This window comes from Phyllostomus discolor, chromosome 6 (genome assembly GCF_004126475.2).
Source record: "Phyllostomus discolor isolate MPI-MPIP mPhyDis1 chromosome 6, mPhyDis1.pri.v3, whole genome shotgun sequence".
Classification (NCBI taxonomy): domain Eukaryota; kingdom Metazoa; phylum Chordata; class Mammalia; order Chiroptera; family Phyllostomidae; genus Phyllostomus; species Phyllostomus discolor.
The window spans coordinates 106,944,638-106,964,979 of NC_040908.2; the positions used below are offsets into that span (position 1 = coordinate 106,944,638).

General features: G+C 37.4%; 1 protein-coding gene across 1 annotated transcript in view; it reads right to left on the reverse strand.

Moving 5' to 3' along the window:
* Window positions 1-1,099: 1,099 nt before the first annotated feature.
* FOLH1B (folate hydrolase 1B) overlaps window positions 1,100-20,342 on the reverse strand; it is a 55,211-nt gene continuing 35,968 nt past the window's right edge. The window contains exons 13-19 of the mRNA XM_028515677.2: window positions 18,807-18,874; window positions 16,283-16,374; window positions 14,108-14,198; window positions 10,381-10,645; window positions 10,026-10,107; window positions 4,379-4,471; window positions 1,100-2,989 (exon numbers count right to left, since the gene is read on the reverse strand). Coding sequence (XP_028371478.1) covers window positions 2,800-2,989; window positions 4,379-4,471; window positions 10,026-10,107; window positions 10,381-10,645; window positions 14,108-14,198; window positions 16,283-16,374; window positions 18,807-18,874 — 881 coding nt within the window. The 3' untranslated portion in view covers window positions 1,100-2,799. The remainder of the gene's footprint in view (window positions 2,990-4,378; window positions 4,472-10,025; window positions 10,108-10,380; window positions 10,646-14,107; window positions 14,199-16,282; window positions 16,375-18,806; window positions 18,875-20,342) is intronic.

A 20,342-nucleotide genomic window follows, 5' to 3' on the forward strand; every position in this document is an offset into this window, starting at 1 on the left:
CAAGCTGGATGCCCCCTCTTTGTTCCCCAGGGTCCCAGGCACACTTACTCTGCACTGGGGGCCAGGGCTGCCTCCATCCCCAGGGAGATTCCTCCTATTAGGGAGACTCGAGGGCCAGTGGGCAGGTCCAGTGAGAATGAGGAGGACCTGCCCAGCCTGTCCTTCCTCTGGGCCTCTCCCAACAGCCTGCTGCCCCCTGAGCTCTCTCTGAGTACAGTCCTTGCCTCAGGCCTTGCCTGCCCTGCAGTTTGGGGGCCCCAGGGAGCTGCCCTGTCCCAGTGTCAGAAAAGAAAGTGTGACCAGTCTGTCACAGGGAATTGGAGGAAGCGGCACTGCAGCCAGTATGGAGTAGTGGGGTGTCCCTCCCACTGCCAGACCCTGGGGGGCCCAGCCAAGATGTGACCTGTCTGATCCCCCAGAGGAGCCACAGGCTCTTCTCATCCCAGGGCTGATCCTGACTGCTCTACTGACATGGGTAGCAGGGAGGGAGAGCAGGACCATAACGGGTCCTCTGTGGCATTGTGTGTCAGTTATGAATAAAGATGGTTCTGTTTGAAAATGCCCTAGTGGCCGTTGTCTCCGTACTTGTGTCTGTGCTGCAGCTCAGAGAGGGGGCCTGAGAGAGAGGAAGGGTGTGGGAGGTCATGGAATGTATGGATTCACAGGTGACCCTTCAGTCCCTCCTTCCAGATTGACAGGGACTCTTTCTGACTGCTCCTGGGAGCACACAGCTCTGTATCCTTAGTGAGCCCTCCCATGGCTTCTACTCCCAAAGACAGACTGGGTGAGGGGCCATCCGGAAGCAGTCAGTCAAGTGGCTGAGCAATTCTTGGCTCTTCCAGGCCATAAATACAGATTATCATTAGCAAAGAGATGTGACTGCACAGAGACTATAATAAATCAATTGCTTACAGACTCATATCAAAGCCCTTTCAGTGAGAGGCAAGTGACAGTCAATTTGTATCACAAGCTCTTCCCCTCTTCCCCACTTTCCCTCTTCCCCACTGTCTGAAAAAACTGTCTTCCATGAAATCAGTCCCTGGTGTCAAAATGTTGGGGACCACTAAATGTAGCCCACAGACTAAGACGTAGATATGTAGTGTCCCTGAGACAGAAAAGTAACTTCAACATATATAATCACTTTTTCTCTTTATACATGATTCCTATTTGATCCTTTGTTATAAAAATGTATTGGCAGACATGTTCATAGGAGCAACATACAGAAAACATTCCAAATGCCCACCTGCAGAAAAAGGAACAAATACATTCTGTTATGTGTCAGTGATCCAACTTATTACTTCCAAATTACTCTTCATTGCCCCTCTTTGTAAATGCATCTGGACCCTTTAAATAATGCTTTTCTCGTCAAGAGGCATGATGTTAAACTTTGAGCAGCAGGCATTGAAGCAACATTGGAAGGAGCGGTTTTCCTCTCTAGTTCCCACGTGCTCTCTTGACAGGCCCCTGCATGCAAATGACTTCCCTTGGTCCCTGCCCTGCACTTGGTTCACTGTTGCCCCATCCTGTAGATCATGCTGCTGCTACAGCACCTCCCTGTTTCTTGCAGTTCAAGGTGGCCAGCAAAACCAGCAGCAGGAGCTTCTTCCAATGTTGCCCTGGGCTGGTTTTGTCAAAGAATGCCTCTGGCAAGACACTTCCCTATAAACAGCTTCTCACAGTGTCTAAAGTATAAGATTCTGGGGAGTTTGGGGATGTACATTTCAGCAAGTTCTGCTAGAGCAGCATCACAGCTGTTGCTGTCTTATTCCATGAAGCCCGTGGTGGGCGGGGACAGACTCTTCACTGGCTGCTCAGTCTCAGACCTAGAGACAGTGACCGCTTCTTGCTTCTGCTATTCTATTCTATAGAGTTCCCTTTACCTTCTACTAGACAGTACTTCATTGTTTCATGCTTTTTTGAGCAATCATTCTTTGTATTAACATTCCCTGTTTATGTTTCTCTGCCTTGACTAGATCTTGAATCATAAATGTCATAATCATGCAAGTGAACATGCTCTGTATCATTGAAATCTGGTGAACTACAGTCACAATAATGCATGCAGCAACCTTCAATGTTAGTGAAAAACTCAAGTCCTAGAATAATGCACATGGTATAATTTTACTTATAAAAAGTTCAAAAATACCCAAGGCCAAAAACACATAGGGGATCTAGCCATGTGGTAAAATTATAAATAACAGGACAGAGCAACATACAATTCAAGAATGTGAGTATCTCTGGGAGAAGAGAAAGGAACGCTGGTCAACAGTACTTGAGGGAACCAAGGATATTGGCAATGTTCTGTTTCTTCATTTGGTTATAGGGGTTGGGCAGGTTTACACCTGCTATTTTACTTATTATTTTGCAATGCACATATTGTCTAACTAGTGTGATAAGAGAGTAACCTCCCAGCCTCAGAGGCCATGCAGGACTTGAGGCGCCTGGTTTGGAGGGACCCTGTGAGTTGTCCTTTGGGCTCTTACACAAACCGATGTGTCCTGGGTGTGCATGGACAGGAGTAGATTGAGAAGTGCTGAATTACACTTAATGCCCTGATAACCCCACACAAGAGTTTTAACATATTAGGCTGTTCTTCTTAATTTTAACACATAGTTCAGCCTCAGAATGACCTTCTGTGATTATAGAATAAAAATCATCTACCTCTCTTTCCTGATCCATGAGGAGAAAGAACAAAAAATACTAGGATGTATACAACTTTAATTTTTTCTTGTTGATACACCCATGATGGTGTTCTGAGTGATAGAACATACCTATTCATTATGGGTTCTCTACAGAAGCACCTTAGGCCACTTCTCTCAGAGTCCCTGCTGCAGCCTGCACGGTGAAGGCTGCAATAGAAATCTGTCTCTTCACTTCTCCCCAGGCCTTGGAAGGATCTGCTTTGTTTTCAATATCAAACAGAGCATCATAAATTCCTGGGAATGATTCCCCTGCATACTTGTTGTGGTTGCTTGGTGCATAGATGACATGCCTGTTGAATAAAAACAAAATAGCTTGCTATCCATTAGCTGTCCAATGATATGTACAAGTAAAAAACAGGAGCAGGCAACACGTCCTGGATCACACAATTCTAATTTTATGATTTCAATAAGCCACTTTTCAACCTAATTTCCAAGTTTAATTACCTCCATAGACTGGTCTATGGAATATGTATTAATTAGTTATATTTTGACTTTAAACAGATGACTTAAAATAGTTTTGAACAACAAAAATAACAACAGCAGCAAAAACAGCTCATCATCTGCTATAGACTATGTTTGACAGAATTTACCTATAATTTTTATAATCCTTAAAAATCAACTCTAAAAAAAGTTAATATTAGTACTTCACAGAAGAGGAAATTGAGGCCTGAGAGATTAAGTGATTAAATGATCAGTCTCATGGTATATTGCAAATATGTGCTGGCTTTTCAATATACTACTTCACCCCCTGAAATGTGGCAAATTGATTATTAATGTCCTATCTAATAGCCAACCAACTATTTTGTTTTCTCTCCTCCTTAAAAAAGAAGTCATGTAAATGTGTTAAAATGCCTGGCTTAAAGCAGAAGGAGGTGTTTTATTGAGAGAGTTAGGTCAGTCTCTGTTATAGCCCTGGCAGGGAAGAATGAGTTCCAAAGTAAATTAGTAAAGAAGAAAGGAGGCACGATCATGCCACCATTGGCAAACCAGTCACCCTGTCTGGAAAATGTCCTTACTCCCAATTCTGATCCTTTGATAATCCCTATATACTGATCCCTGATAGTCAATGATAAGATCAACTTGGGAACAGAAATATTATATCTGTCAAAAGCAGAAAAAATTTCTAATATCAACATTAGGAAAGTGGGTAAATTATTATATTATATATTGTATATATTTATGTATAAATATAGGCGTGGGTAAAAGTAGGTTCATAGTATGTGAAACATAGTTTATTGTATTAGTTTATTAGTTATTGCATTATTTACTTGTATTACAACTGTAAACCTACTTTTGCCTACCCCTGCATATATTCATTATGTCTTACATATGTCCATAAACATAAAATTAGAAAAGAGCTAAAATTATATACATTAAAATATGAACATGATTTTATAAATGACTGATGGGATTGAGGAGATTTTAATTTTCTCCTTGTGGCTTTCTGAATCTTCTAAATTTCTTACAGTGAACATATATCCTTTTATAATCAGAAACAAGACACTAAAAGGAAAGATATATAATGATCATATTACATTATATGAAGAAAAAATAATACATCATATACAATATGCATTTTAACATTTTCTATTGGCTTTCAAGAAATCAATTATGATATTATTTTTCTACAGTGCAAAAAAAAGCAATGATATTAACATGAGTCATTTTCTCCCCCTTACCTATAGAAAGGCCTCTCTGGTAACCCTAAAGGATCAATAAATGCTCGTTCCAGAAACATCAGTTGATCATTCATAATTCTCAATAATATTGGGCTAAAAAGGAAATTAATACAGTTATAACTTCATGAAAATGTGTGCACTACTTAGCAAACAAAAAAATTAGAACAAAACTAAATAATGCTGATATATTTTAAATTCCTGTAATTTCAAATTAAGAACAATAACGTAGTTACCTTTTAAAAAATTCTATAAAATAGTATTCTGCTGAGGCTTATAAAACCATAGAAATAGTTATGTGTGCAAATGGAAAAAAAATTAAAGTAACTTTTATTGATATTGAAATAATCATTAATGATAAACCCAGGTACTTAAAAGGTACAGTTTCTGTTTCTGTGTTACTGTTTCCAAATTTGGAACTCCAGAGCAATGTCATCATGACAATAATAAATGCTGGCTAACGTAAATTAAGCTGGATGTTGAATTTACAGCTTTTTTCATCTTAGATAACTTATTAATCTACTATGGAAGCAATTTCAATGTATACACACATCTCTCTCTCTCTGTCTCTCTTTCTCTCTCTCTCTCTCTCTCTCTCTCTCTCTCTCTCTCTCTCTCTCTCTTCCTGACCTTGTGGCTACCACTGAAAATCACTGGACATTCCTTATACAGGGAGATTCAATTTGAAGTAAGCCTGGGATATAATGCTCAGAGGACCAGTTATGTATATGGAATCTTTTCACTACAGAAACACACTGGCTTCCCTTGGGAGACTGGAGAACTGTCTGTCTTTGGGTTGATATATGATGTGAGCATGAACATACCAAGGAGTCTATATCCTTTGATGGGTCAAGGAATTAATTAAAGAAGTGTCTCCTCCTCAGATTTTAGTTTTAGTTTAGAAATTCAACATCCAGCTTAATTTACATTAGCCAGCATTTACTATTGTCATGATGACATTGCTCTGGAGTTCCAAATTTGGAAACAGTAACACAGAAACAGAAACTGTACCTTAGTATCATTTGGAACAAATAAAACAAACACAGAAATACTCAAACAAGTGAAAGTCATAATCTGACCTACAGATAGTTTGCCAAATGGAGAAATATCATTATTTTAAGGATCTCTTTAAAGTTTATTGCTCATTGTTGACATTTTTGCACATAAGAAATTTGGAAAGGACTATAAAGTATAAAAAGCTCCATATGCATCATAAGATAATACCATTATTATATACATTGGTTTACTTTTTCTCTATGTTCAATAAAAACATAATCAACTATATTTACAGTTTTATATTGTTTTTGTTTACTTCACATTTTATTATAAATATTTTATTGTATTTTCTTTGTAATCATCAATTGTGATGCTTATAAATGTTTAAATTTATAGACACTTTTTTAGTAATTTCTTTCCTCTTAGGTATTAAAATTATTTTTAATTATTAGGTATTATAAATCATATTTTCTCAAAGAAGACTTTTTTCCTTTCAAATTTGAAACTTTTTCCTTAAGAAAAAGATTCACAAAGCAGGACTCCTGGCCAAGATGGAGATGTAGGTAGATACACTTTGCCTCCTTGCATAACCAAAAGAAGGACAACAACAATTTAAAGACAAAAAATAACCAGAATTGCCAGAAAATATAATTGTATGGAAGTCAAACAAGCAAGGAGTTAAAGAGGAAACATTCATCCAGACTGGTAGGAGGGATGGAGATGGGCAGCCGGAGGGGCTGGAGAGGACACACAGCAAGGTAGCAGCTGGAGGATTGGGTGGTCCCACATTGTGTGCTGATAAACTGGGAGGAACAACTGGGGAGTAAGACAAATGGTACAACCCAGGTTTCCAGTGCAGAAAAGGAAAGCCTCAAAGCCTCTGGCTATAAAAATCTGTGGGGAGTGGGGTGGCAGAATAAACTCCCAGCCTCACAGGAGAGTTCACTGGAGAGACCCACAGGGTCCTAAAATGTACACAAACCCACTTATCCTGGAATCAGCACCAAAAAGGCCCAGTTTGCTTGTGAGTAGCAGGGGAAGAGACTGAAAATCGGGCTGAGAACTAAGCAAGTAGCATTGTCCCCTCTCTGATACTTGTCCTATATACAATACCACAATGCAATGATGTGGGTTGCGCTACACTGGTGAGTACCTAAGACTTACAGGAACAAAGAAATATGGCGCAAATGAAAGAATAGATCAAAGCTCAAAAAATAGAACTAATCGACGAAGGGATAGCCAACTATCAGATGCACAGTTCAAAACACTGGTAATCAGGATGCTCACAGAAATCGTTGAGTACGGTCACAAAATAGAGGAAAAAGTGAAGGCTATGCAAAGTGAAATAAAGAATATACAGGCAACCATGGTGAAGGGAAGGAAGCTGGGACTCAAATCAATGGTTTGGAGCAAAAGGAAGAAATAAACATTCAACCAGAACAGAATGAAGAAACAAGATTCAAAACAATGATGAGAGACTTAGGAATCTCCAGGAATACTTTAAAGGTTCAAGCATTTGAATCACAGGGGTTCCGGAAGGAGAAGAGGAAGAGCAAGAAATTGAAAACTGATTTGAACAAATAATGAAGAACTTCCCTAATCTGGAATAGGAAATAGACTTCTAGGAACTCCAGAAAGCTCAGAGAGACCCAAATAAGTTGGACCCAAGGAAGCACACACTAAGGCACATCATAATCACATTAGTCAAGATTAAAGATAAGGACAGAATCTTAAAAGCAGCAAGAGAAAAGGAGACAGTCACCTACAAAGGAGTTCGCATAAGACTATCAGCTGGTTTCTCAAAAGAAACCTTACAGGCACGAAGGGGCTGGCAACAAGTATTCCAAGTCATGACAGGCTAGGACCTATATCCAAGATTACTCTATCCAGCAAAGCTATCATTTGGAATGGAAGGGCAAATAAAGTGCTTCCCAGATAAGGTCAAGCTAAAGGAGTTCTTCACCACCAGGCCCTTATTATATGAAATGTTAAAGGGACATATCTAAGAAAAAAGAAACTGATCAAAACTATGAACAGTAAAATGACAACAAACTCACAAGTATCAACAACTGAACCTAAAAACAAAAACAACCTAAATAAACAACTGGAACAGGAACAGAATCACAGAAAGGGAAATCACCTGGAGGCTTATCAGTAGGAAGGGGGAAGGAGAGAATGGGGAAAAATGTACAGGGAATAAGTAGCATAAATGGTAGGTACAAAATAGATGGGAAAGTTAAGAATAGTACAGAAAATGGAGAAGCCAAAGAACTTATATGTACAACCCATGGACATAAACTAAAGAGGGGAATACTGGTGGGAGGGGGGTTCAAGGCAGAGGGGAATAAAAGGGAGAAAACATAGGACAACTGTAGTAGCATAATCAATAAAATATACTTTACAGAAAAGATGATGTGGGAAGGGTAACAAAAAAACAAAGAAAAAATTATTCAAGAAACAAGTAAAGCAAAGTGTAAAAACTATGTGATGGCTCTTAAAACTTCAGCAATATGTAACCCTATTTTTCAAAAGGTTAAAATAAGTCACAATGCTTCAGTGAACAGCCTGTAGCAATGGCTACAACCAAATTTAATAGTAATTTGATGTGAAAATAGATAAAATGTTCATTTGTATTTTTGAATTATTAGTGAATTTGAATATTTCTATATGTATTTTTGTATAGATGGTATCCTCTTTTAGATTTGTTTGTTTTGTCCACTGCCAGTATTTCCAACTGTTCTTTTGGATTTTCTTATCAGTTTTCAAAAGAAATTTTTTGTTATATGTATATAAAGCAGGAAATAGTATAGGAAGAACTCTGAGGCTGCACTGCTATTGCTGGCTAGCGTCTAGAGTTCTGATTGCCAAGCAATGCCTTTTAGCTCTAGGTAGAATAGATAGCAAACCAAGGCTGGGAGGTTGGGGGAGACAAGTTCCACTAATTCAGCAGTCCTGAGCCTGGTTTCATAAGATTCCCAGGCATCCTGAACAACACAAGCAAAGATAGTACAGGAGGAGGGAAGAGTCCTTGAGACAGGGCTTCTGTAAGCTTCTGTAACAGTCTTACTAAGATTGTCAGGTATCCTGAATATCCAAAGGCCTACAAGGTGAAAGGGAAGACCTTGAAATTCTATGTACCATTTTCACTGTCTGGAAAAGAACCCCCACACATACCTACATTTGGGTAGTCATGTCCCCCCAAAGAAAGCTGGCACCACTTTTACCCACCAATCAATATGTAACTCCCTCACCCCCATCCTACCAACTATGTAAGTCCTCAGAATAAAGGGCCTGAGGCCTCTTGTCACCCTTGCTCTTGCTATCCCTGCTCTTGCCTTTCTCCCCAACCTTGGCAAGGCCTGCTCTCTTCCATTACAACGTATCACTAATAAACCCTGCTTGTGCACTAATAGAGTTGCTGATCTGTAATTCCTTACTGTGTCAGCAAGAAGAACTGGGTTTTTCCTGTTAACATATATTACTCCCTCTCCAAATTTGGTGGAAAAGAGGCCTCCCAGGCTTTTGCTTTGGAGAGGAATAGAAGTCTTCATGAGGATACTGAGAGTTCTCCTGCCCCCCAAACACGCCCTCCCACCTCACCAATCCTCTGGGTATTCATTAGGAGACAGGCTGTCCCACAGGGACTTCAGAAGAGGTTTCCCACTCTTTTATCTTTGTTACTGATAATTAATTTTCATGTTATATACCAGTGCAATATTCTTAAATCTGATCGTAGTGTCATTTCCCTGTTGCTTCTAAACTTTGAATTTCACTTCCAAGAAATTTCAAGTTTTAGTAAAAAATTTCACACCTGTTACCTATGTTTGCATAAAATATGAAATGAAACTCTGAACTCACTTATTAATTGGTTGCTATAAAAGTTTATACAATAATATTTTTGAATACGTCTTTCTTTCCACATTGATTTTATGTATCCTTCATTACAAATACATCCTTATGCATCATTAGCTTACTTTTGGACCTTCTGCTCTTATCTTTCTATCTATTCTTGCATCAGGCCCCAAGGATTTGATGTTTGTATTAGCATATGTTTAATATAAAGTAGATGTTCATGCTCAAAATTCTACTTTTAAAAATATTCCTTAATATTCTCATATTATTTTTCCCCCACCTTAAACATCTGTTCAAATTATGTTTGGTTTTTGTGACTTTATACAGAATTAATCTTAAAACAATGGCTTTACAATAATTGATATTCCATATAAATAGAATTTTTCCAAGTGGGAGTGTAAAAAAAAGAACTCTTTATGGAGGTAATTCCATTAAGAAGAGGAAGAAAGAATGTGTGTTCAGGGATCAAGAGAGTTTGGTGGAAGCATGATAGACATATACTGAAAGAACAGGAAATAAAGCTGGAGAAGGCTTCGGTCACACAGTAGAGGACCTTCAATGTTAAGGTGGGGATTTGGTACTGATGAGTTGGTAGTAAAGGAGGTACCAGCCTTTCCCAGCAGCAGAGTATCAATTCAGAATGTCAGAAATAGGTCTTTGGGAGATACATCAGCCCTGTATGCACTAGAGTGGAGGGACAGAAGGAGTGAAAAACTTGCAAAGATATTTCAACAAAGATGTCAATATGCACCTCTTTTTATTTATATCTATTATATACCCAACTTATATATGTAGAACGTACTTGCTTTTATCCAAATCTTGGAGTCTCTCATTGAACTTAGAAGCAATTTCTGTAAAGTTCTTCACTGCAGAAAATAATGAATCTGAAAGAGAAATCAGGACCTAAATGGCATTGTTCCATAGCTTAAGCAAGGGAACAATATAGGAAGGTGTTCTCCTTTGCATTTTACAAGGTATTTATGTTTTACATATTACAAGATGAACATTAGTGAAATAAAAAATGCATTTGTAGACATAAACAAAATATTTAATCATATAGGTAGCAATAAATAAATAGACCTAACATAGGTCATCATATTTTAGGAATTAATAAAAACATACAGATAATGAATTGAGAAAGAGGAAGTATAGCGTACCAAATGACACACTGTATGTTTTCATTTCTTGTGGATGTTTCATTGAAATATTGTAGATATTGTCAGCATACTCTCTTAAAACTACCGCATAATCATGACAGTCAAAAGGGAGCACTATGGAATTGGCTAGTTCAAATACCATTCCTCCTCGAACCTGGGCCACAGCATGGTGATACTTAAAAGTCGGATCATAAAACTTTTCCACCAATTCATATGTTTCATAAACACTGTGATACAGTGGATAGCTCCTGAATTTGTTTATTTCCTACAAAAAAAAAAAACAAAGAAAAGGTAGCTCTTGTAAGATAGTTTATAATATAATACATAGTACCATATTTACTATTAATATTAGTGTGACTATTTTGGTTAGTAATGACTAAAAGAAAGTATTTAAGTACTTCAATAAGCCACTTACTAAAGGGTTAATATAATATTAAAACTTGCCCCAAGTTTTCACCAATTAAAAATATGTGTATGTAACATCAATGATATCATAAAAATTATCTTGGAAAGACCTAACAGTCTTGCCTTTAAGAGTGCAGAAGATGTGGAATGTTTCCGAAACAAAGAAAAAATATGTTGCATTTGAGTAAAAAAATTAAAAAGTCAGAATGGGTAGAGGAAAATAAACATTATACAATATTATAAAGAGTAATGCTGAAAATTATTTAATGACTGAAGTTCCATGAATGAACAATTCCCTAATAAGCAGTGTGCTGAAGAGTCAGGAGTCTGAGCAGTGAGGGTTTCAGGAGTGGGCCTGAAATCTCACTAAGGAGAGAGAAAGGATGCTAGGACAGTTTAAGAAACTAAGACACACATCAAAGGCAAGAGGCAAAGCCTTTCTTCAAACTGTGAATTGCTGATTCATGCCTTTTCCCCATTTTTGAGCTGCATATTTTTTTATTGATATAGAAAACACTTTATATAAGTATGTCAAAAAGACTAAGACTCTGGAATCAGCCTGTCAGAATTTGAATGCAGGCTTAGGACTTAATACCAAATAACTTGAGGTGGTTAGTAACCCAAAGGTTATTAACTTTCCTTTGCTGCAGTTTTCTTGAAGATAAAATGTAGATAATATTAAAACCTACTCTCATCACTACCCTATCTAACCTTGTCTAATTTCCTACCCCAATGGTAGAAGATCAAAGATTTCTTTTCTGGAGAGAACAACTAGTCTAAGAGAAAAGACCAGTAAATTCTCTGTGTTGGTTTTCTCCCAGTGAAGCAACTGGAGTAGACGTTCTCAATCACTCTCCTGTGAAGATTCCTATTTGACAAGCCACCCTTGCATATAGGGTTTCAATCAGCTTTTTATGGTCTCACTCCTAAATACCACAGACTGCTAAAAATGACCAGGCATTGGAAGATAATGACCAAGCACACAAACTAAAATAAAATCAACTCACAGTAAGGAGGTAATGAAAGAAATAGAGGGGATCCTACAGCCCAGATTGCTCTGCTCAGCAAAGCTATCATTTAGAACCAAATGGCAGACAAAGAGCTTCCCAGACAAGAGAAAACTAAAGGAGTTCATCATTACCAAATCATTATTTTTTTAAAGATTTTATTTATTTAATTTTATAGAGGGAAGGGAGGGAGAAAGAGAGAGAGAGAGAAACATCAATGTGCGGCTGCCAGGGGTCATGGCCTGCAACACAGGCATGTACCCTGACTGGGAATCGAACCTGAGACACTTTGGTTCGCAGCCCGCACTCAATCCACTGAGCTACACCAGCCAGGACCAAATCATTATTATATGAAATGCTAAAGGGACTTATTTAAGGAAAATAAGATCAAAATTATGAACAATAAAATTGTCAAAATATGTATCTATCAACAATTGAATCTAAGAAACAAACTAAGCAAACAAAAAGAACATAGAATCATGGATATGGAGAGCATTTTGATGGTTGCCAGATGGGAGGGAGGTATGTGGGGGAATGCGTGAAGAGGTGAGGGGATTAAGAAGTACAAATAAGTAGTTACAGAGTAGCCATGGGAATGTAAAGTAGAGTATGGGCAATAAAGTAGCCAAAGAACCTATACACATGACCCATGGGCATGAACAATGGTGTGGGGATTGCCTGAGGTAGTAGGGAGTGCTGGGTGGAGCCAGGCAAAAGGAGAACAATAAAAAAATTCAATGAAAAATGAATGCTAGACTTGAGAAAAATATTCCAGAAAGTAGAAAATGACACAGATAAAAACAAAAAGATAAATACATAAAAATATCCTCAAATGCTAAACTAATAGTAGTTCAAAAATGAGAAAAAAAGGAAGAAATAATAAGACATTTTCTTCAACTGCAAGACACAGTTTTCTAGACCAAAGGGTGCATTATATACATAGCCCGGTGTATAGAAAAAATGGCACAAGCAAGGCACGTGTGTACACCAAGGATGACAGAATCCTAAAGAGAAGATACTAAAATCTTCCTTTAAAAAATATGAGACAAAGGAACTGAGATCAAATGGTTCCAAAATCTCAACAGCAATCTCTGAAGACTGGAAAACAATAAAGCCATGTGACCAAAATTCTGAAGGTACAGAGTTTCAACCAAAAGTTTTGTGCCCAGCCAAACTATGGAAGAATTGTATGTAGAATACATAACATTCTCAGACATGCAAGTTCTTTAGCTTCCATACACCTTTTACAAGAAGTTCCTGAAGGACGTACTCCAAAAAATGTAGAGAGTTTACAAGCAATAGGAAGACACTAAATCCAGAGAGCAGAAGGTCCAGTACAGGAGAGAAATGAAGGCACTCTCAGGTTTCTCAGTGAAGGAAAATTTCACAGGCCAGAGCTCTACCACAGGCAGCGAGAATGGCCAGAGAACCCAGAGAAGCCGAAGAAGAGCCCCTACGGGGACAATGAAATCTGACACATAATCTGATGTGTTTGAATAGATGAAGAGTTTGTGGTAAATTAGTTATGGATACATGGACAAAAAAACCCCAATGTTCTAGTAAACAAGTGTAGTTCAACCAAACACGGAGAAATGTGATAAGGGTGTTAAGTGTTTGGAGGTTGGGAGAAGAAGCAATGTAAGAAAACCGAATGCCTATCTTCTCTAGTAAGAAGTAAATGAATACATAAAACTGATTAATTGAAAGAATTTTAATCTGTTGAACAGAATCAAATGTGGGACAAGATGAATGTGGGGTAAGGGACCACTCTTCATTATACATTTTTCTAGTACTGTATTGACATTTTGTGAACTATATACACATGTTACTTTGATAAAAAGTAAAAACTATAAAATTGTCGTTATCATCAGCAACAATAAAAAATGACTTGTATATATGTTCATTGTTTATAACACCATTGTTATTATAACTTTCATGTTTAATGATTGGAAATATAATTAAATAGAAATTCAAATATTTGCAGGTCTTGATAAGAGATTAATTTTGAATGACAATGTGTAGAGAGGAGTCAAAGACAATTCCTACATGTCTAGTTTAAATAATTAGGTAAATACAATGCCACTAAATGAAGCAGAAAATAGATTTAAGAGAGTATGTGGAAGTTCAAGTCACAAGGCTAAGGGTTCCAGATGCAGCAACTGTCCCCTGTGGCAGCAACATCTCAATCATTGAGACTTCTCCCTTCTGTTTCAATTCCTCTATTCCTCTAGTGCTTCAGTCACTTTTCTTGATTCAGAGTGATTTGTTTAGCTAAAATATATTCATACTCTTGAAGTACTTATGGATACACTTACCAAATTTTTAGTATACCGTGCTCTGCCTGAAGCAATCCCAAGTCTTTGGAAGAACACCTCAAAATCATTACCAGATCCCAGCTTGCTAATCCTTTTAGAGATAAAACTCAAGATTATGTGAGCAATTGCTTCATCAAGGACAGATTACAGATAATTAAACTGCATTCTTACTATTATTAATTTTTAGATGTATCACCTTAGACCAGCAGAAAATAATTGAGAAAAATATCAGTTCTGATCACAAAATATCTACTGTGAGAATATTTGGGGTATGGTGACTGTAGTTCATTTGTGTTCCTGAACCCAATTCCAAAGATTGGAGTGCGATTCTCCCCCCACCAACAGCAAGCAACTATTTGGGAAACCAACCAGGTGTGCAAAAATTCAGCTGAACACTGACACTATCTTCCTGGAGGCAGCATTAGATTCCACAGGTTAAGGGCTCATTCTCACAAGATCTCCCCTCCCCCCATTTCCCCACTTCAGAAGCCAGTTGTATAACTCAGGTTGTTACCTGTGCTTCCCACGTACCAGCGACAGATTGCAGGTGCCCATAACTCCCTCCCTGAGTTCAATTAATTTGCCAGAGTGGCTGGCAGAAATCAGAGAAACATTTTGCATACTAGATCACTGGGTTATTATAAAAGGACATATACATAAAATCAGAAATAGCCAGAGGGAAGAGATGCATAAGGCAAGGTATCAGGACAGAATGCAGAGGTTCCAGGCTCTCCCTCTCCCTGATATCTCCACGTGTTCAACTACCTGAAGCTCTCTGAACCCAGTCCTTTTGGGATTTTGTGGAGGCTTCATTACACAGGCATGATTAATTAAATCATTGGCCACTGGTGATTAATTCAACCTCCAGCTCCTCTCCTATCCCTGGACCGAAAGTTTCAACCTTCTAATCATGTGTTGGTTCTCCAGGCAACCAGCCCTTATTCTTAAGTGCTTTTCAAATAGCACTAATTAACGTAACAAGAAACACCTATGCAGCTCTCTCAGCTTAGGAAATACAAGGGTTTTAGAAGCTCAGTGCAAGAAGTGGGGCTATCTCTTATTATAAATCACAGTACAAAAATTGTATGTCACTTTTAAACAAAGATTTATAAAGTAAAATAATAATTTCCTTCATCAACTTCTCTATATTTGTTGTATATGAAATAATTAAAAGAAGCAGAGGTTTTGCAAGTAATCAGATATAAAATTTTAAATTATTCATATTATTGATATCTATAATCTTAAACTACTAGGACATGTATTCCTCTTCCCTCACTTGTGGACTTGAAGAAGAAAACTTCATCTCATGTGAACTCTGAGAAGGAATTTTTCTGGTGAGATGGACTCCTCATGGTCAACCCAGGGCCCAAATTTTATAATTTAGAGCCATTTGCTGACAGGGGCCCCTCATGTACTCTCTTTACCTCGAAGAACCTCAGACTAAACTCTTGTTTCCTGCACTATGCTGGTCTTGTTTACTTTGAGTCAAACATTGCAGGGAAACTCTGGGTTCTTCTTCTACATATGATTGAGACTTACGCTGTCCAATCAGAATTGCACAATTTGGATACCTCATTTTCATAAAAGATACTTAGTTGAGAAACTAGGTGGGAACTTTTATTGTAAAAGGTGGCTTCGCCTTAATGTGGGGTGGGGGTGGTGTAGACACAATTTAGGTTGCTACTTGATCTGTGTCTCCAGGGCTACAGATCCTTTGTATTCAAATAATGCTTTTTGTTTTCTATTGCAGTCTAAAATTAATTTTGATTTACACAACTGAAATTGAAATAGTGTCTATATTTTTCTTAGAGTAGCTAAAATACTTGTTAATTGTATGATGTTCAGAAAAAAAGAAAACATATAGAGTGACTAGGGGACAGAAATATGAGGGGGAATTACTTTCCACCATTATAACCTTTGATTTGTGGGCCCTGTGTACACATTACCTATTCAAAAGAGAAGCATTTTGTGATGGCCTACATTGTAGGTAACTTCCAAACACATAGTAATATTTTATTTGTAAAGCTCAACATCACTTTTCCTTGATCAGATGTTAGGGAATTTTGAACGATTAACTTTTTATTATTAAAGATTAAAAGAAAATACCCTTTTATTTCCAAAACAATCCCATACTAAATTCAGTAGAGAGTTCTGTCTGTCTGTCTGTTTGTTCACCTGGGCATGCCAGCAAGCACTGGTGAAGGGCTTTTTTTATTCCAGCTCTCATAGAGAGATTTGCCTTCAAAGCCTTCATCAGGACTTCGAAGCTACACAAGTTGAAGGAGAGACAGAGAGAGAGGGAGAGGGAGAGGGAGAGAGAGAATACTTGTAAATTGATGTTTTAAAATCTTAATGTCCACTAAGAAATGAATAGCTAAACTATATTCAGCAAAACAAGGGAAGCAATTCACACATTAGCAGTCATTAAGACTTACAATAGTGAGTGCCTGACAATTATGGGAAAGTGCTCATGTTATTTATTATGTATAAGTGCAATTACTATAACAATTACATAGGAGGAATGGAAAAGAGGCTACACCAAATTAAACCAAGCCATTGTAGTCAAAGGAATGGTTATATTACAAAAATTTTTGATGTGTTTTTCTTAGTTAAAGGAGACTGCTCTCAAAAACATTATTTCTCCTCCTTTTATAAAAAAAGGAAAAGAAGGAAGCTAGTTAAGGGAAGATATTCCTTTTAATATTTCCTCTTTGGCAGTAAGGTTGCTCAAGTCATTAAGACATACATAATCCAACAAGTGCATTAACATTTTAATTAATTGAATATTTATTTTAATTGTGTTAAGTACTGGGTTTTAAATACATTTTCTGGTTTTATAGATGAGAAAACTAAGAGTAAAATATGACCTACTGCTGAATTCTAGACTCAAGAGCATTAGATGCTATGCCAAAAACATTTAGCAAATACACTTTAACTAATGTTCCATAGTTACCCATAGGTGATTGAACAATATGGAACATTCTATGTTCCATAGTATGGTATAGAATGATTTTATTTTACAATTCATTAAAGTCCTATGTTCTCTTTGTTCAACAAATTAAATTTTAAAATGTCTATCAAGTGCCTACACTTGTTTGTTAAGACTTTTTTGAATGCCAGGGATACAAAGTTCAGTAAGACACATTTCAAACTCTCCATAGTGGGCACCATAAGGGAAAGTGTGGAACTCAGTGTGCTCGGGGATGTGACAGAGGCATGTACAAAGTCTATGAGGACACAAAGAAACTCGCATAAGTGTGGGGCGAAACAAGTTATGCTAACATCTTCACTTGTAGAATACTGATAAATATAGGAACAAAATAATTTTATTCCAGCTTATAAATTTTCAGAAAACTTTGGTAGAAGGGACAGTATCATTCTATTTGTTCTAAGGAATGCAAATTTGGAATAGTGTAAAAATACATGACTAAATTCTGTTTATCACTAAAAATTGATATGCTGCAGTTCACTCTCCCAAAACAATGTGGAATAAAACAAAACTGAAAAATGTCAAGCATCACATAATCTCAGACCTGAGTTCTGCAAATGCAGAACTGGAGAGCAGTGTTTTTGCAGTTGCCCCAGGGTGCCGCCTGCCCAGCAAACAAATATAACCACCCAGTTTGCTGAGCATTTACCTTACATTACAAGTATGGTGAGAACTCTCTGGAATACCCTCTTTCCGATATTTAAATTTTTACATATTTCATGGAAATTGGTAAAACTACAGATGAATTATAGAGCTCTTAAGTAACAACATGAATAAATATTTTTCAAATTAATTGTTTCTATTCCTATGGGACAAGTTATAAGATTAAACTCCATGCTTTTGAAACCAAAGCTTAGTGACATTTAAAGTCTTAACTTAAAATCCCTATTTGAAGGGAAATATGTTTTTCTTGCTAATTACAATTCAATTGGTAATTCTATTAAATAGGCAAGTCTTTATTTTGTTTCTGATGAAAATCAGGTAATTATAAGTAACAGGAAAAATCTGCCACACCAAAAAACTTGTACATTATAATGAACTTTAGGAACGGTGGGTTTATGGGGCAGGAGAACCAAAGCGAAGGGTTGCCTGTCAGTCCTTTAGAAATTCAGGCGTCACCACTCCTCCAAGTTTGTTACCTCGAGCTGCTATCAGAATTGATCACTTCAAGCAGTCAGACAAGCCCAGCAAGGCTCAGTGGGTTGGAGTCCAGGTCAGGAAGTCAGGAAAGGGGGTAGGTATATGGCTTCACCTAGCCTCTGCCCCTAGCAGCCGGCACTTGGTGTATTTTTTATCATACCCTTTCTCAATCAGTTAGAAACTTTGTCTTCCTACATCCTGAGTTACTTGATATCATTCATTATATTAAGGAATATAAACAAGCTTTAAAATGAAGGAATTAAACCACAGGACTAAGTCCTGCTTTGGCTACTGGATAAGTTGTGTAACTTTGGTGGCTACTGCATTTTAAGCTCCAGTGTTCTCATTTCCAAGTGGGGATGTAGTCACGTTGCCTCAGGGTGGTGTGGGAGATATAGGATAATGTGTGTAAACATTTTATTAGATGTAATGTCCTGTGGAGTAGATATTTGCTATATGAAAAAAAGACAAGTTATAAAACAACACAGATGCTTAGCATAATAATGGTATCTCAAGATAAAGGTATTTGCAGAACTCAGATTTTCTAAAATTGTATGTAATTATGGGTACCTCCTTTGTTAGGTTGTATACCAAGCTGAACATCAGTGGGGTGCAATCAACTCTCAGAGTGTAGTTTCCTGAAAGATAAAGAGAGGATAGGTTATTTTTCATTTCATTTCTTTATTTGACCCTCATTCAAAGACCACTCACAACTCTTTAGCCAGCATGATCCTTTGAAAACCTGAGTCCGACCAAAACTAGTGCCTGGTCCTCACCATGGCAACTCTGTGCTGTGGATGAAAGCACCTCAGGTCACCTCCCCAAACTTTCGCCTCCCACTCTGCCACACAGATGCCTTCTTGGGGTCTGTGTACACACGGTTCCCTCAGCCTGGAACAGGGCTCTGCATCACAGCTGCATGGTTTGCTCTCCCACTTCACTTAGACCTCTGGTCTAATGTCACATTTTCTGAGAAGCTTTCTCTGAATGAGAAAGGCAAGATGCAGAACCATTTAGCTGTAATATGGTTTCAAAAACCTGTTATGGTTGTGAGAGGTAATAGAATGTAGTGGTTAGAAGGATAACAGTTCAGTATGATTTGAGTCTCAGCTATATACCCTTTACAGTCTGATGATCCTTCAAAGTTACCTAATACCTCTGAATCTCAGTTCCCTCTTCTATGAGAGAGAGAGAGAGAGAGAGAGAGAGAGAGAACAATTCTTACCTCACAGGATTATTGAGAGCACATACTAAATAAACTTTTATATGTAAAACATTTAAGACAGCTACACTTTTGGTCTGTGTGAGCTAAATTCTATATATGTTTGTGCCCTTTGTGCCCGATCCTGAATAGGATGGGGAGATGAGACAGCATTTTAAAAACAGAGAGTAACATTATCAGCAAAAACCAATGATTTAAAAATATTAAAAAGGACAGATGAGAGAATAATAAAAATAATAAAAATGAAAAAAAACACATTCAAAACCAATTCTTAAAAAACTTAGCAGTAAAGAGAACTTTATTCTACTTTTGAAGAATATATGGAGTATTTATTTGCACAGAGGCAAAGTGTCACATCTTATTATGTGTTTTTAAGGGCAATAATCATACAAGCTGACATTTTTGAACATTCACTCTGCGCGAGGCACAGGTCTGGGAGTTCTGCAAATACTAACTACTTTTGTCCTTACAAGAGCCTTTGGGTTGTTCTTAGTAACTCTATGTAGAGGTGAGGAACTAAGAGACAGAAAGCAAGTAACCAACCATCTGAAGTCACACAACACAACTAGGAAGTGGCAGTGACAGCAATAAGGCTAGGCTCTTAGCCAGGAACCTAAGATAAGGAGGAAAGAATAACTGAAATGCACTGAATAAACCAATTTAGGAGGCAACGGGAATATAATCAGCAATATTGTAATAACTGTGCATGATGTCAGGTGGGTACTAGATTTATTGGGGGACCACTTAGTAAGTTATATAAATGTCTAATCACTATGTTGTACGCCTGAAACTAATATAATATCAAGTGTAAATAAAAAAAATATTTAAATAAACATCCGTTAGTCTTTTGTTTTGGGGGAACAAAAAGAATAGTTCTTTTTTTT